General features: G+C 42.5%; 1 protein-coding gene across 5 annotated transcripts in view; it reads right to left on the bottom strand.

Moving 5' to 3' along the window:
- utrn (utrophin) overlaps positions 1-15,315 on the bottom strand; it is a 185,651-nt gene that overhangs the window by 163,692 nt on the left and 6,644 nt on the right. For 2 of the 5 annotated variants that reach the window (XM_037085459.1, XM_037085457.1), the window contains exons 1-4: positions 11,567-11,642; positions 3,982-4,043; positions 3,144-3,236; positions 1,655-1,732 (exon numbers count right to left, since the gene is read on the bottom strand). In XM_037085459.1, coding sequence (XP_036941354.1) covers positions 1,655-1,732; positions 3,144-3,236; positions 3,982-4,043; positions 11,567-11,642 — 309 coding nt within the window. Of the gene's footprint in view, positions 1-1,654; positions 1,733-3,143; positions 3,237-3,981; positions 4,044-9,586; positions 9,630-11,566; positions 11,713-15,315 lie in introns of those variants that run through there. The other 3 variants (XM_037085454.1, XM_037085458.1, XM_037085455.1) reach the window with 3 other exon arrangements.

The following is a 15,315-nucleotide window of genomic DNA, read 5'->3' as shown; positions in this document are numbered from 1 at the left end:
TATCCACTTTCACCACACAGTGGATTATACCGCCCTCATTACAGCCTTCCGATGCTACCTACAAAGTGTGTCCGCAGCCTTGTCAGGCACTTCTCCCATGAGGTGAGGCCAACTGCGAACTGATTACATATAAATATTTTGGAGGGGATCAAGGCGCAGACTGGAACGTGCGGTCAAGTGTCCGGTCAGACTAAAAAGTGACCTCTGACCCATCAGGAGTCCCAATTAGCTCCATCCTGCACCACCACCCCTTCTCTCTCTGTCTCTATTTCCTTCTACCATGCAGTCTCTCCCAAACACGGAAGCTCACACATGCAGTACATCATACTTCTGAACTTGTGTGAAGCTCTTTGAATTCCTAGACTGGGTGTGTTTAGGTATCCTGGTCTCAATGAGGATAAATAGCTTTCCAGTATTAAAAAACAAATCCGTTTTTACACAGCCTTTTTGTGGTATCCCTGATGAAGGGCTTCTGGTCGAAACATGTTGGCATTTTTAATGACTGGTCTCTTAATGACTTAGCCACCACAATAAAAGTGTTTTAATATATTCCGGACACAATTTATATCTACATTAAAGCAACAAGTCTTCTATTTCTGAATTAAAACAGCTTTTGAAGCAATAAGAAACATCTAGCAGATCTACAGTGGAGAGGGTATAAATGATATTGAAATGGCAGTGTAAAGTGTTCATTATTGCAGAGGAGGATTATGATGAGTGTCATGCACAGTGTGAAAAAAGAACAACAATACATAGAAAAAGTTTAAAAAGCTTCACACATCTTATATAAGTGTTGTGCGGAGGATAGATTGAGGTTGGCTGGTGGTTCTTGCCGGACACATTTTTTCAATTCTGTGTCTACCAATGCTCTTTAGTCACAGCGATAGACTCCTGTAAACGTTTTTTTTTTTTTTTTTTCCATCACTAGAACATGACATCAAAGTAATTTCAATGATAAATGTGAGTTATATACTTTTATTAGCAACATCAAAACGTGAAATAGCTATTTGTGATATCTGTTTTCAAAAACTTCTGAGGCCTTATTTCATCTTCACCAGTCGGCCGGCTTTGAAGGCCCGTGGGAACTTCCCTTTCACTGCCAGCTGACAGTTTCTGGCTTTTGCAGCAGAGAAACCAGCTTGCAAACTCCAGCCCCAGCTACTTCCCATGAGCATGCCCTGCCCATTATCTCCCACTGCTAAGGTCAAGGCATTTAAAACCAGCTATTGTACACTGAGGAGGAGGAGGAGGAGGCATGAGGGAGCAAAGGGGCGACTGGGACACACAAGGGAAAAGTACAGTGCACAATGTAGACAACATGAATGACACAGTCAGGTAAAAGGCCACGGGAGAACATGAAGTTTTATGAAGTAGTTACAGGGAGTGTTAGTTGTTTGAATCAAGCAATGTGTAAGACATAATCAAAGGTATCATAGCCGAAGAGATGGAACACAACAGCAGCTAATTTTACTATTCATTATAGTTCCTTCTTTCTGGCTGTATTGTGCTGCGCTGTGACGCTGAAAGGAAACCATGCGGGCCTATACGGCATCTAGTTAACAACCACCGGCATACATGTTATCTGAAAGCACCCAAAAGACAGCAGCTGAATGCACAATAGCACCAAAAAAGGTAGAAAACACCAAGTACTCACATTATTTTGGTGCAGGACTTGAAGTACTTTGTTGACATTGTTGAGAGCGTGCACTCTGGTGGAGCCTCTCTCTTTGGTCTGAGGAAGAGGAAACACAGCACAAATCAGCATGTTCACTGATCACTAGCCAATCGAAAGGTCAGGAATCTAAACATGATGTATAATCTACCACTTGAGCTCTGGCAAGTTCATAAAAGCATTTTTAGATACATGTGGTAACAGTGAAAATACTCTCCTCCCAGGTCAAACTAGGGAGTTCAATGTAAATTGTGAGGTGTTTGCGACGCCAGGAAAAGCTACGCCATCACTCAGCAGAGTGCTTCTCAGCATACAGTCATCACACCCATTACCCTATCAGCAGTGTCCACAGGCCAACTTATGGAAAGAATGGCAGGTTGAAGAGCTGCCAACTGCAAATCCTTTTAAAGTCTTCACATACCTCAAACACTCATTAGCACCCAATTATAGAATTAGTATTCTGGTATCAGAGAGACTGTGTGTGTGTGTGTGTGTGTGTGTGTGTGTGTGTGTGTGTGTGTGTGTGTGTGTGTGTGTGTGTGTGTGTGTGTGTGTGTGTGTGTGCGTGTGGCACAGACAGTTGGGGCTTAGTAAGGCTGAAGGCTGCAGGTGCTAGAAAGCAGATATGCCGCTTAAGGGGTGACAGCGTGGTTACACTACTAAAAAAGGAATATCCAAAATAAAAAAAAAACGTGTGGCTGGTGACTGAAGACATACGTTGGGATAAACTTGAAAAAAATATTCTCATCAATAATTTAATTGATAGTAATTAATAATTAATTTCTAAACAATTTTATTAATAATTTCAAGTATTTCTTCTGCAACTCTTTTGTTGAGAATGTGTTGGATATCTTCTGTCTCTAAATAAAATAAAATCACCGAAATGAAAAAAAAACGTAGATACTGCATCCAAGTCTCGATAACCATCAGAAAATATCACAGTTCAAGTTCAAACATTATAAGAACATTGATACATCTGCAATAGACAGAACATGAGATCAAATCTGTTCTTAATTTACCTCTTTGTGATTCAAAACACATCTGCAGAGGCCCCTTATGTGTCTCTATTGTTTATAACAGAGTTGACGTCTGAGTTTACATGAGGTCATGCAGTGTGCTTGTGCCAGTTTAAGTGAATGCAGCAGTCACGTCTCAACTGCAAAAATACTCCTGTAATTCCACAGCATGCGTTGCCACAAAACTCAAGTCAGTGTTTCCTCCCTTGCATGAAATCGGTGTTGTTCAGTTTGGTAAAATGCACTCAAAGAAAACACGTTGTTTTTCATCTCACAGGAAATTCCAAGAGTGCTGATCAAGCTATTATTAAAGAGATTGATATATGTTTGATAATATAAACCAATAGTAGGGAAGTTTAATCATTTTCTCACAAATTAGAGGGTGAGACAAATTCTTTCTTAATCATTTGTTGGTTATCAGGTGCAAACCTTAATACACACATACACAAACTCACCAGAACGTTGCCAGTGAGACCCTCCAGCAGGTCCAGCAGCTTCCTCCCATCCTTCAGGTCAGAGAACATATCCTTGATGGACGTCTTCCCCGTCTGATTAAAAAAACAACACAACCGGTAGGTTTAGTCTACAAATTTTGACAGCTGCAGAGTCCAGATGCAGAATGCAGATGTCATTGCAGCACGGAATCAACAAACAAACCAACGAACTTACACACTCAGATAAGACATGAAGCTGAATCAAACATGGATTTTTACAGTGACTGACAGATTGTCACTTTACATGTTAAAGTGGACTCAAATTTTCTCGAGAGTGCATACAATGTAACTGTAGTATCATAAAAAAGACTGAAACAAAAAGTTAGAAGACAATGTCAACCTGTGTGAGGGTGTGCAAATATTTAAACAGTTAGCAAATCAACAAGACATTTAAACAAAGTGTGTTGATAAGACAAATGAGATATAAAACAGGACCGCACACATCAACACACCGAGCAGAGTAATGGACTAAGAAGCATTAAACTATATAATGTGTTTACTTCATTGGCCTGACAGTTGCAACTAAGTTTTCTGCTTTGTTTTATGAAGAGACATTGCAGTGTTTTTGCCATCTGCAGAGTAGGTGAAACAACATTTCAACAATTATAGGTACTGTAAACATTTCTCATGCTAGCAGCAAAGTAACCCACAGCAGGCCTGTTACCCTCTTTAGTTTCTAACACAAAAATCTCCACGGATGGTTTTCTAAAAACAGAAATTTCCGCATCTCGTATTTTCATGTGTTGCAACCAATGCAGATCAAGTTTGGCAAAAGTTCGAACTCTGTCTTCCACATTACCTTGGAGAACTGTGCGTTGATCCATTTGGTGAATGTTTTCTGTTGCACTGCGTCATGCTCATCTGTGAAACAGAAAGGAAATGGGTTGTTAGAAAGGTAAGCAGGTGGCACATAAATTGGATAATAAAAAGAATCGGCAGTGTCATGATGACAGCAAAGAACATTTCAACAATTAAAGCCCATTTCCATTGGTTTATTCCAGGACCAGGCCAATTCACTCTCACTCCGACATGCTGGTAAATGGTGATTATAGCCATAGGCACTGCAGCTTAAAAGCATCATGATCTATGCAGCGGGAACATCAGAAAATTACAGGAACAAAATGTAGGCGGAAGGTGTATTTGAAGAATGTGTGCAAAATTTCAAAAGGTGTGTCAGCAGCAAAGCGAACACGCTGCGCTGTCCGTCTAGTCATAGAATACAGGTGGACTTCACATCCTCGCCCCGCTTGATATCCTCCTTTCCTTCTTCTTAATTCACTCCAATACGGCTCTCTAATAAGGCCTCGATGTGTGTCAGGCAGAGGGTCAGCTACTTTTATGTGCCTGGTTCCTGTAATGGATCAGAGTGGCTTATACAAAGCTTCACGACTTAGACAATTATTTCTCCACTTTGTCCTGTATCTTAAAAAATACAGAAGTGAACATTTCACGATGGGCATTTTACACCATCAGGCCCACACAGAATCCGCGACCATGTAATTCTGACAACAACTTTGCAGATTTTTAAAGATTTTTTTAACTATTAGAGTTGCTGCTTACAGTGTGACACTAGCAAAGTGACACAGTGCATAAAATAAGCATAGAACACATGTCAGATAGGACAGCCACTGCATTAAACTGTGTACCTTTAAACGTTGCAGTTAGTGCTGAAAATGACAACAAAAAATGTTTAAAAAGTTTTCCTTCTTAACAAATCCACTGTCAGTTGTCCCAACATCTATGGTATTCAACAGAGGAGTACACCTGAGGGAATGGATGTTATCTATCATCGTATCAGAGAACCTACACATCAGACACATCAGTACTTCATGTCAGGAGCCTGCCATGTTCTCCAAGTTCACTTTAGTGCTCTCCTTGTAGTGTAAGTTCCTAAATAACCAGATCATTATGTTGTCAGTGGGCCTCAGAATTGTACACCTTAGGAAATAAGCCAAATGTCTGCTTCCAAGCGCTGTGACTGAGTTCTAAGACTGTAACCTCAGGGCGGAGGAGTGGTAAAAGTGTGCATGAGCATTAAACTGCCACCGTCACTCAACCTGCTGCTGTGTAAAGCACCATGAACTGAACAAAAGGTCACAGGTTATGATCACCAGCCCCAGCACTGGTCGGCTTCTTTGTTTTGGGGTGAGTGGAGTGTATGTTGGGAGTGTATGTTATGAGTGTGTGTGTGTGTGTGTGTGTGTGTGTGTGTGTGTGTGTGTGTGTGTGTGTGTGTGTGTGTGTGTGTGTGTGTGTGTGTGTGGCTGCTGGCAGGGTGAGAAGGGGCATAAAAACAAGAATGTCCTGCAAGGGGAGGGCAGGGGTGGGGGTGAGAGAGGTGAAGAGGTGAGAAGATGAGATAAGTGACTTTCGCCATTCAAACAACCCCACAAAAATGTGAAATGGGAGGATGACAAAATATCCTTTTGAGGTTTTCCATTTTCTCTACATATTGGTCTTTGAGACAGAATAATCCTCTTTTAGTTCTTGTAACTAAGTGCCATTCTAGGCGGAAATAAGCAACATTATTTGTTTGCCAAGTAAATGCTGAGGCAAGAAATATGGAGGTTTATTCCTGTGGAAATAAACAACTGGGAGGGTGACATTTTGAGGTGTGGACAAAAACAGGAGAGGCTGGTTGCCTAAGCGGTATATACTTGCACTGCATCATTGTCCTTAAGGTGCTTTGAACCATGACACTGTAAAAACGCCCTCCTGAGAGTATGTTGACCCATTTTTCTGCATAAATCTCAATTGGTAACAAAAGCACCTAACGGATTCTTTCTTCAGAGGTGACAAAAACAAAGAGGATGAGGTGATGAATGAAGAAGATGATGAGAAAAGGGCACAGGAGACAAAAAAGGGATCTTGTTGAAAAGTAAAACGATGGCTTGATTGACAACAGGTAGGAGGCCCGATAACTGACGGCAATCAATCACAGTTGTTAACTCACAGGTGGAGGGGGGCCAAAAAGACAGAGGGGCAGCCAGAGGGAGAGTAAAATGCTGGCAAGAACATTCAGAGCACAACTCACTAGGAGCAGGACAGGTATAGTACAGGCATGCTTTCAACACAATATCAATTTTCCTGTTACTAAAAGCCCTACGTGGAGGCCGCCTGTCCTTACAGCCTTATCGGCACCCTGTGACGGGCCTCTGAGGCCCCCTGAGGCCCCCTGATGCGAGGGTCCCTGTGGGCTCAGGTCTCCTGGGCTCTCCGACACACCACCTCTACAGGACAATACACTCGATTCATACCTGCAACCTCCCCTTCAATCTGTCCGCTGCTTCTACTCACCACAGCACAGGAATGTCTGACTGCAGGATGGATCAAAGCGGCAAGCGTGTGTGTGTGTGTGTGAGAGAGAGCACTAGAGAGAAAATACCTTTCCCTAGGGGAGTCTGTACATCCAACATTAAGACACATGTCCACTTCTGTCGATTTGGTTATGACTATTTACATCTGCTCACACATTGATGCAACATGAAAAACCTAAATGATGACACTTAAATAATACAGAAGTTTAAAATCACCTCAAAGTAAAGGTCTAAATAATTGAATTACTTAAGCTGGAACCATGAGATACCCTTTAATAGAGCCTCTAAAAATCTCATCAAGCGTAAAATGAATAAACTATAAAAACACCCATAGTATGAGCTGGGATGATAAAGTGTGGCTTTTGTGGAAAAAAACTTCTTAAATAACACATTAACTACTTCCTTCAACTCAACAATCTGAACAGTGAGTTTTGACACCTTTGTGTTCCGTTGCTATTCACTCAGTTCACTGGACAATATTCCCAGGCATTTGTCTTAACATTGTAATCTGCTACCGCTGTTGACTGAAGACTGTCCACATACATTCTTGGCCTGGTGTACATTTAAACCAAAAAAGGTATTAATAATAGACGCATCTAACATATCAAATGGTGGATTCCTTTGCAGAAAGATAACGTGGCTCCAATTTATGTTAACTATGTATATATTTGTTAACTATGGTTTTAAAGCACTCAAGAAAGTCGTTATCAGAAAGTCATCAATGAATGAAACTGAAGATGGCTATTTAGAACCATGACTGAAAACAAAATGTTTGCCTGATCCCAATCAAGACAACAAGCACTAGAGTAAAATTTTTATTACAGGAAACAGTCTTTATGGGTCACTCGGTCATATGATAACGATATCCTATCAGCCAACTGCACAGTGTGGCAGAGAGTCACAGGCACATTGTTTGCGGAACAAATATTCACCCCCTGTCAAATAATTAGTCATAATATTCCTTCCACACACACACACACACACACACACATATCGGGAGGGATACTGGCACGGACACACACTTTGCACAGACAGTGCAGAGTCACGTACACTGAATGTGCTGAGAAACAAAAGTCTCTCTTACTCAACAGCCAAACAGGAAGTAGTGATTACATCAGGAAGTGTAATCCCATCGCTGTCTTCTCACAGCTCACTGAGCACGCACATGCTCTCGATGCATTTTACACACATGCACACACACAAACACACACCACACGGCATGAAGACCACAGTGTGTGCAGGGCTTCCCCAACAAATTCTTTTAATTTATGTTCACAGCCTGCTTTCTAACCCTAACCCTAACCCTTTCTGTTAACAAAAGGGCTTCAGTCAGTTTCTGCGGGGGAAAAAAAGGGATTCAGACCCAAGCTTATTTTTCTGAAATATGACCATAATCTTTCAAATTGTCAAGCCACTCCAATTTCCTTGACCCAGTGTTGACCAACATTACATAAGCGAGACTTGACCGCGCTGAGAAGATTGAGAAAAATGAACTGCAAACAAACCACAAAACATGACATAACCGTTCACAGGACACACACATTTCTCTGAGCCGCCAGCTGCGAACACACAAGCAGACACATAAAATATACAACCCCCCACCCCCCACCCCCCTCAGTCTATTAGTGTATCCCTCCTGCTAACAGGTGGAGAGAGCCTGTGACCACACAGCAGGGAGAAGGGGCAAACGGTGGGAGGCACTGAGGTGAAAATCAAACAAACCACCAGGGTTTCCACGGCAGCATCACACAGTAAACATGAGAGCTCAGAGCTTAGACAAATAGAGACATTAAGAAAGTTTTGCCGCACCAGTGAGCAGCAATTACCATTGGCCAACTTATACTTGACAGCCAAAACTTAGATTTTCCAAGTCACTGTTTAGGTGAATGCATGCACGTAAACTGAATGAACTATTAACCAAGTAGCTGACTACAGCTCTAGTACATTCAGTCCTGCTGAGGTGAATGAATGTTAAATTGGCAGAAAACCAGCAAAATCAAAGTCATTGTACTAAAAGTTAACATTTTTGCGAAACTGGACGCAAAACAGAGGAAAGCTCATGTCTTGGCTATGAAACATCTCTCGAGCAGAGGCTGAACTTCACCTTGATGGGAGAGGAAGGAGGCTCAGCTGTTTGCTGTCTTGTCTTTCAGCATAGCACCACCGACAGCACATTGGAGGGCACTAAACCTTCCACGGGACACACACACAGTCGTACAACAAACACTATTTAGGCTTTAATTTAAAAGTCCCCTTACAGATTTGATCTTTACCTCACATGGTACACGCACAAAAGCGCATGTAAAAACTCAATCCTATTTGCGGTTTGATCGTGTTTTATTTCGACTCCATAGGCTGAGAGGAATGCATAGAATTCCTATAATTTCCCCCGCATTCCTCCCTCCTCCCTCCAGTGGTCACTTGTCTAAGCTTGTCCCAGCCAGCGCAGTGTTGTTGACACTCTTCCCTCGCCAAGATCTGGGAATTTGTAAGCAAAACACTTTGAACGTCCAGGAAGATTACTCCATATCCCCATTTAGCAGCTTGAAAAACACCGTTGTGGTGTGCGGAGGTGCATGCAATGGTGTAATTAAGGATGAACACGAATGGTGGGGTTGAGGGGTGCAGGAATTTCATAAAGACTGATGATCTGAGGAGCTATAAATCACTGCCGTGACTTTTACAATTGGTGGGAAATAGACCAATGGGGCTCCAACTTAATCTGGGCAATTAATTATAATTCAATCGAAAAATGTGTTTCATTCGTGTTTTAAGTCTACTATAGTACTATTACGAGACAAGATTGTTATACAAAGCTGAAATGAATGTTTGAAACAGTGGTGGTAGAACCTGAAGCATCTTACTGCATTTGCCAGACAGGAAGAGAGAGTACATTTGAGTACCAATGAATGATAATCCACTCGAAAAACTTGCTTTGATAACAAGCTTGCACACACCTTGATCAGACTGCAAGAAAGCGCTAACAATAACACACATTTGTCTGACTCTACCACACCTAACTGCACCACCTGTGGCACACCTATCTGCCACCAAGTCATGTGTCACATACCTGTCAAAAGTTCCTACCTCTTAGTTTGAGCCCAAGCTCTGCCATCTTTTAACGCATAAAAAGCCACAAAGCTGCTCTGAAGAAACTGCAAAAGTAACAGCTGAGTAGAGGTATAGTCCACGAGTATCAGCACAAGACAGAATTTGGCATTCCTGCCTCCCTCTCCTCCTCACTCCTCCGCCTCTGTCACTCCTTGACCGGCAAGAGAGGAAAAGATGAGAGGAATGCCGCAGCAGAGCGAGAGGGGAGGGAAAGAGGGACGCTGTCAGTGAAAGGGAAACAGATTGGAGGCAGAGCAGAACAGGACGGGGCAAGCCAAGGGTGGGGAGTCATAATGCATCGTGGGGTGGGGGATGAACACAGACAAACACAGAAACACTGTTCGGCACCATCTCTGCGTGCAACAGGACTGAATGCAAGAGCCGTGACAAGATGGGTAAAAGAGACAATGGCGGGCTTATCAGTCAGAGATCGCCGCACAAATACAGACACAACACAGGAACGGTGCTGGAGGCGATGTGGTGGGGCAGAGGCGTTAACTTTCTCAGCACACGCCTACTACGCCAGATCAAACCCCCCCTATATACAGTACCGGTATATTACATTACATTTATCCACGCATGGATAGTTTCAGTCCTTCCAGGAGATGGCCAAACTTTTCTGATTATGGGTCATATACAGAACAATATGAGTAGTCAAATAGTAATAAATGTGTAATGCTCAACCATAAAATAAATGAAAATCCCTGTTTCTTGAGCAGAACATTTTTTGACCCGCAAATTCATTTTCTATCAAAACTAGAATGGCCAAAATCTGATCAAATCAAATTCTGCTTCCGACAGAACTCACTCATAAATACCAGCCACCTTCATATGGCAGATTTCTTTCATCAAGATCCATGTATTATTGCATGAAAAGTTTGCAAAAACGTCACCCTCTTTTTCAATACAAAAGAAAATGTGGAAAATGTATCCATTTATCTGGATCTGCACCAAAAGTTAATGGGTTCTATTCTGGCCTGAAACAAAGCCTCCATTTGTGAAAGTTTTTGAGTTATCCCACTGACAAACCAACCAACAGACCAACAAACAGACATGGGTTGAAACATAGGCTCCTTAATGATGTAACGACTATGCAACGCTTTTAAACAGTGTCACGATTTACTGTACACACTGTGTTTTAATGGTGTTTCCACTGCCAAACCATTATTTCTGTATATGCTGCTCTTGAATCAAATAAAACACTCGTATTATTTACTCAGATACAGTGTATGGCTTAAGTGCTCTCTTATATTATGATGTCATGTGTAAATCTGTAAACAAGTAAAGTTAAACAGGCAATTTATTAGGTGGCTATTCAAAAAGCGGTGTCCACCCCAGTCTCATGCAGAGCTGCCGCACAATACACAGGAGCATAACTGCATGCGTTCTAGTACATTGGGGCAAAAATAACTGACTAAAATAACTCAGAGTAAGAGAAATTAACTCAACAGTGTGGAACGGTTAATGCTTTTGACTCCAAGCTGACCAAGAAACGGTGAGTGTAGCCAACGTGAACAGTCCAGTGATGTAGAAAAAAATGCCTACATTTGAACAACAAAGGCTGTTCAGATGCAAAACGGGGTATATTTATGTCAATTATAAGTATGATGCAGAGTGAGAACTGTGAAACATGCCAGCACATCATGAGAAACTGAAACTTGTGAGATGATTACACACACATACACAGACACACGGCATAATAAGTTCTTGCATCAAGCGGCAAAAACAAAAGTAAAATCACAGAACAAAAAGATGTCACAGGTTATGTTAAATATGGATTCAACTGCGACATTTGGTTTGGTTTAACAACATTTTCAATTAATGAAATAATTTTAAAAAAAAATTGATCACACTGTAAGTTAAGTGGATACAGTCTAGTTCCTGTAAAGCTTCTTTGAATTCGCTGTTGAACTCCTCCACATATAAACAGAACTACAGACGTGCTCATGCACTTACCCAGATCACTATAATCAGGTTTTCTCCTCCTGAAAAAGTGACGCCTTCTCCACGACATCCACTTGCTCAAATTCATGGCGGAAAACCACTCGTTTTACACATAAAATAACAGAGAAAGAGGTAGAAAGAAACAAAAACACATCCGGAACAGGAAGACAAGGTGGTGGTGGTGATGGTGGTGGTGGGAGAGTGAGAGCGGCAGAGCGAAAAAAAAAAGAAAGAGGAAGTAGAGGTGTGAGAGCATTTATCGAGTACGCTGGGTCTGTTTATTTGGGGTGCTGGGCAGGGTTGTCAGATGGGACATAACACACACTCGACAGGAGGGTGAGGAAAGAGAGTGAGAAGAGCAGAGACCGTTTTAGCTCGTCAATTACAAGGTAAGTGACAAGTGATATAGAGGTTTGCGTGAGTGCGTTTGCCATATGCATCGCTGTAACTGACAGCTAATTTTCCCACCCCTGACAACACAAGGTACTGACGGGGACGCCAGCCCTCATTCTCCAGCGTCGCAGGAAGTGACAGCAGTTCAACACGATCCAGAGTGACCAGAACCCTAAACCATAGTGCTGACCCTTCAGGCTACGACATCATGAAAGTGAAATACCTTTTATGATCAAAAAAACTGACTTGGAATAAACACAGAACATGCAGTCAAAACTGTGACATGACTCCTGTCCTGAGATTAAAGCAGGCATATGAGCTTGTGGAGTGGAACAGGGAACAGGGCAAAGGCCTGAAACCATTTGCTCATTGACAAATTTAGTCAATGAGGGGCAACTGAACAAACAACTCTATTCCCGCAGAGAGGTTAAAATGGAAAGAGATGGGAGCGGGAGTGGGGGGGGGAATGAAGGAAACAAGAGAGAGAAAGTTAATTTTCCTGTGTTTTGTTATCTCCCTTTACTTTCCTTCACGAGTAGGAAGTAGGGGAGGAATACGGCCCCGGCCCACCCCTGACTAACTTCCAGCGTGAATTAAAAGCCACTTCCTTCCGTAGAGAGCTGCAGCAGCTGGGCTAGTCACAGCTCAGAGGAATGAATCGGGCTGGGTGAGGCTGGCCTTGGAAATGACTGAAGGAATCAGGGACTTTCCGCTGGACTGCATCAGTCATGAACCCAGAGACAGGCGTCCCCCTCTGTCACTCAGGCTACGCACACCACCCCGGGAGCATCCATCATCGAGCTGCTTGAATGAAGCCATGCGAGTGCTTAAACACTATCTCTCTCTCTCCCACTCATGCGCGCACACACACTTCATTGGCTTATTATAGTTCTTCCCATCCCAAATCCCACATCTGAAATAGGGGTTGGAAGAAATGAATGAAGCCTTTGATTTTCATGTCTCACCGCAAACATTGCCTGAGTTTATATGACATTTAGAGCTGCTTGCTTACTGGACGTTTGGTAATTAGGAAGACACAAAATTAGCTACAGATAAGTTTAGTTTCATTATCTCAGCACACAGATCAAGACATGCAGAACAGTTGCTTTAAAAAGTGCTTTAGGGTTTTATTTCAAAAAACACCTTTCATGACGTGCAGTGGTAGCCATGGCTATGCCTCTCACACACACATTTATACTGTATACACACATACAGACCGGATGAGTCAGTGGTCCGACCAACATCCAAGAGAAAGAAATGGAAAATGCAAAAGCTCCCACAATGCCACAGGCCTCCTCCCTTGGAAAAAAGTAGATTCCCATGCCTAAATTCTCATAGTCTCTTTGTAGAGGTGCATTACATGAAGCCACGACGTCCTGGTCTGACCTGAAAACTTTTAGCACAGAAGTCTCTGTCTCTGTCCCGGTCTGACCTGTCCCACTATCTAATCTCAACTGAATACTTGGTGCAACATTGGAAAAAAAAACGCTAACGCAACAGGTTGTCATGGATCTTTAATATTCTCCTCTCCCTGCATGTGCTAAGCAGTGGAAAAACTCAAACTGTAGAGTTTTTAGTATCAACACCACTTTTAAAATAAGGCGCATTTCCATCTAACTGTCAAGCAAATACAGAGTGAACTTCGGTATTTTCACACAAAAGAAAAAAGGTGGAAAATGCAAATTAGATGCATTTCCATCAACCACCTTCAAGCGACTAAACTAGGCTATGCACAGCGTGGTCTCATCAGATGTTGTCATCAACAGAGTGGAATAAGTAGAAGTCGCAAACTGGACACAAAACTAGTTGGTTGCCAACAGCCAATAAGCTTCAAAAAAGAAAGAAGAGGATGCTTTGTCATGGATGAGACTGAGGAATAAGTAGTACAAACCTATTAACAACCAAAAGGACCAAAATCAGACCTTCTGGACTATGAAAAAAATGGGTATATCAATAGAGGGATTCATTTCCTTCACGCTATTAACTCAGTAGTGAAATACCATTGTAGCTTTCAAGGGTTAATCCAAACTCTCTGGGCCTCAGCCTGTTTTTTTGTTTTAGTAAATCCTGTCATGCGAGGGGTCAGAAGGTAGATTGGGCAACATGGCTTTGTAGCCCTAATGAGCTAGGAAAAAAGGGCCCGAGAGGGGGATTTGAACTGGAAGGGCTTGCTTTGGGAGAAGACGGATCCACAGAAAAGGGGAGATCTGTTTGTATGAGTTTTAACAACCACAGGAACATTCAACACATCATTTTTCGTCCATTTCCAGTCTTCTCGAGGAGAATTTAAAAGTCATCTGGGCTGGGCGGGGTGCACATGGACCAAAGACGCAGAGTCCCACAGACAACCGCACCCAGGGGAGATGTTTTGGCCAGTGCTTCCATTCCCAAATTTCCAGCCAGGATTTTGCAAAGCTCGTTTCCTCCCATTTCCCAGGCAGCCACATCCAGCTCAGAGGCCTATCACAAACACACATTTGTGTCTATATATTGCTGTGAAGACACATCCAGCTGCATTCCCTGTGGACACGCTGCTTCCTCAAACTATAAATACACTATGAGAACTCTCGCTGACCAGAGACCCGACAAGAAAGTGAAACTCCTCAGAAAAAAAAACAAAAACAAATTCTGTTCATGACATCTCTGAATGAAGGGGCGGCTACAGTGAAAGCTGCTTTGTTGTGATTTTCGTTCCATGCTACCCACACATGCAGATGCACACCACATTATTATGGATTTGCATAACACTGCATACCACCTGCGCTTGCTGACAGTTAGAGACGGCTTTTGCTTCAAATAACTTTAATGTTACATCTGAAAAATATGATTTTGAGTAAGTAATGCAGTCGCTTTCCACACATGCACAGCAGCTACAACATTTCAAACCTGGGTCCACCCTGCTGCGAGAGGCCAAGGCTAGAATTAGGGATGTATGATGACATGTAGCTGAGCCTGTGCGATGACAAGTCTTCAGAGAAAACTGATTTCCACGCCCTCCACGCCCTCCGTTTGGTGACAATCACATTCCTGTTGCCATATTAGCTTGAACCATGTTTCTTCCATTATGCTGGATGTCACACCCAGAGATAATGTGCAGGCGGATCCTTTTCTGTGTGGCTCAACAGGTAATGTTGGGAAGGTTGAGAGTTCCAATTCAACAAAGGCAAACCAATTTCAAAGCTCTAAACACTCTAGGAGCTGCAAGGCACCCAATACATCCATCAGTATCTCTAATAAATCTGAATTATATGATACAGTAATGAGTGAGGGGAAGAAAGGGAGAAGAGGAAGAGAGAGATGGAGGAGAACAAGAGCAGGTCAGGTAACCAGAGCTGTGTGAGTGTGGCTCTCAGATGACAAATAAACAG

This window comes from Acanthopagrus latus, chromosome 22 (assembly GCF_904848185.1).
Source record: "Acanthopagrus latus isolate v.2019 chromosome 22, fAcaLat1.1, whole genome shotgun sequence".
NCBI lineage: Eukaryota > Metazoa > Chordata > Actinopteri > Spariformes > Sparidae > Acanthopagrus > Acanthopagrus latus.
The sequence above is the reverse complement of the archived record's forward strand: the minus strand, read 5'-3'. Positions and strand labels throughout refer to the sequence as shown.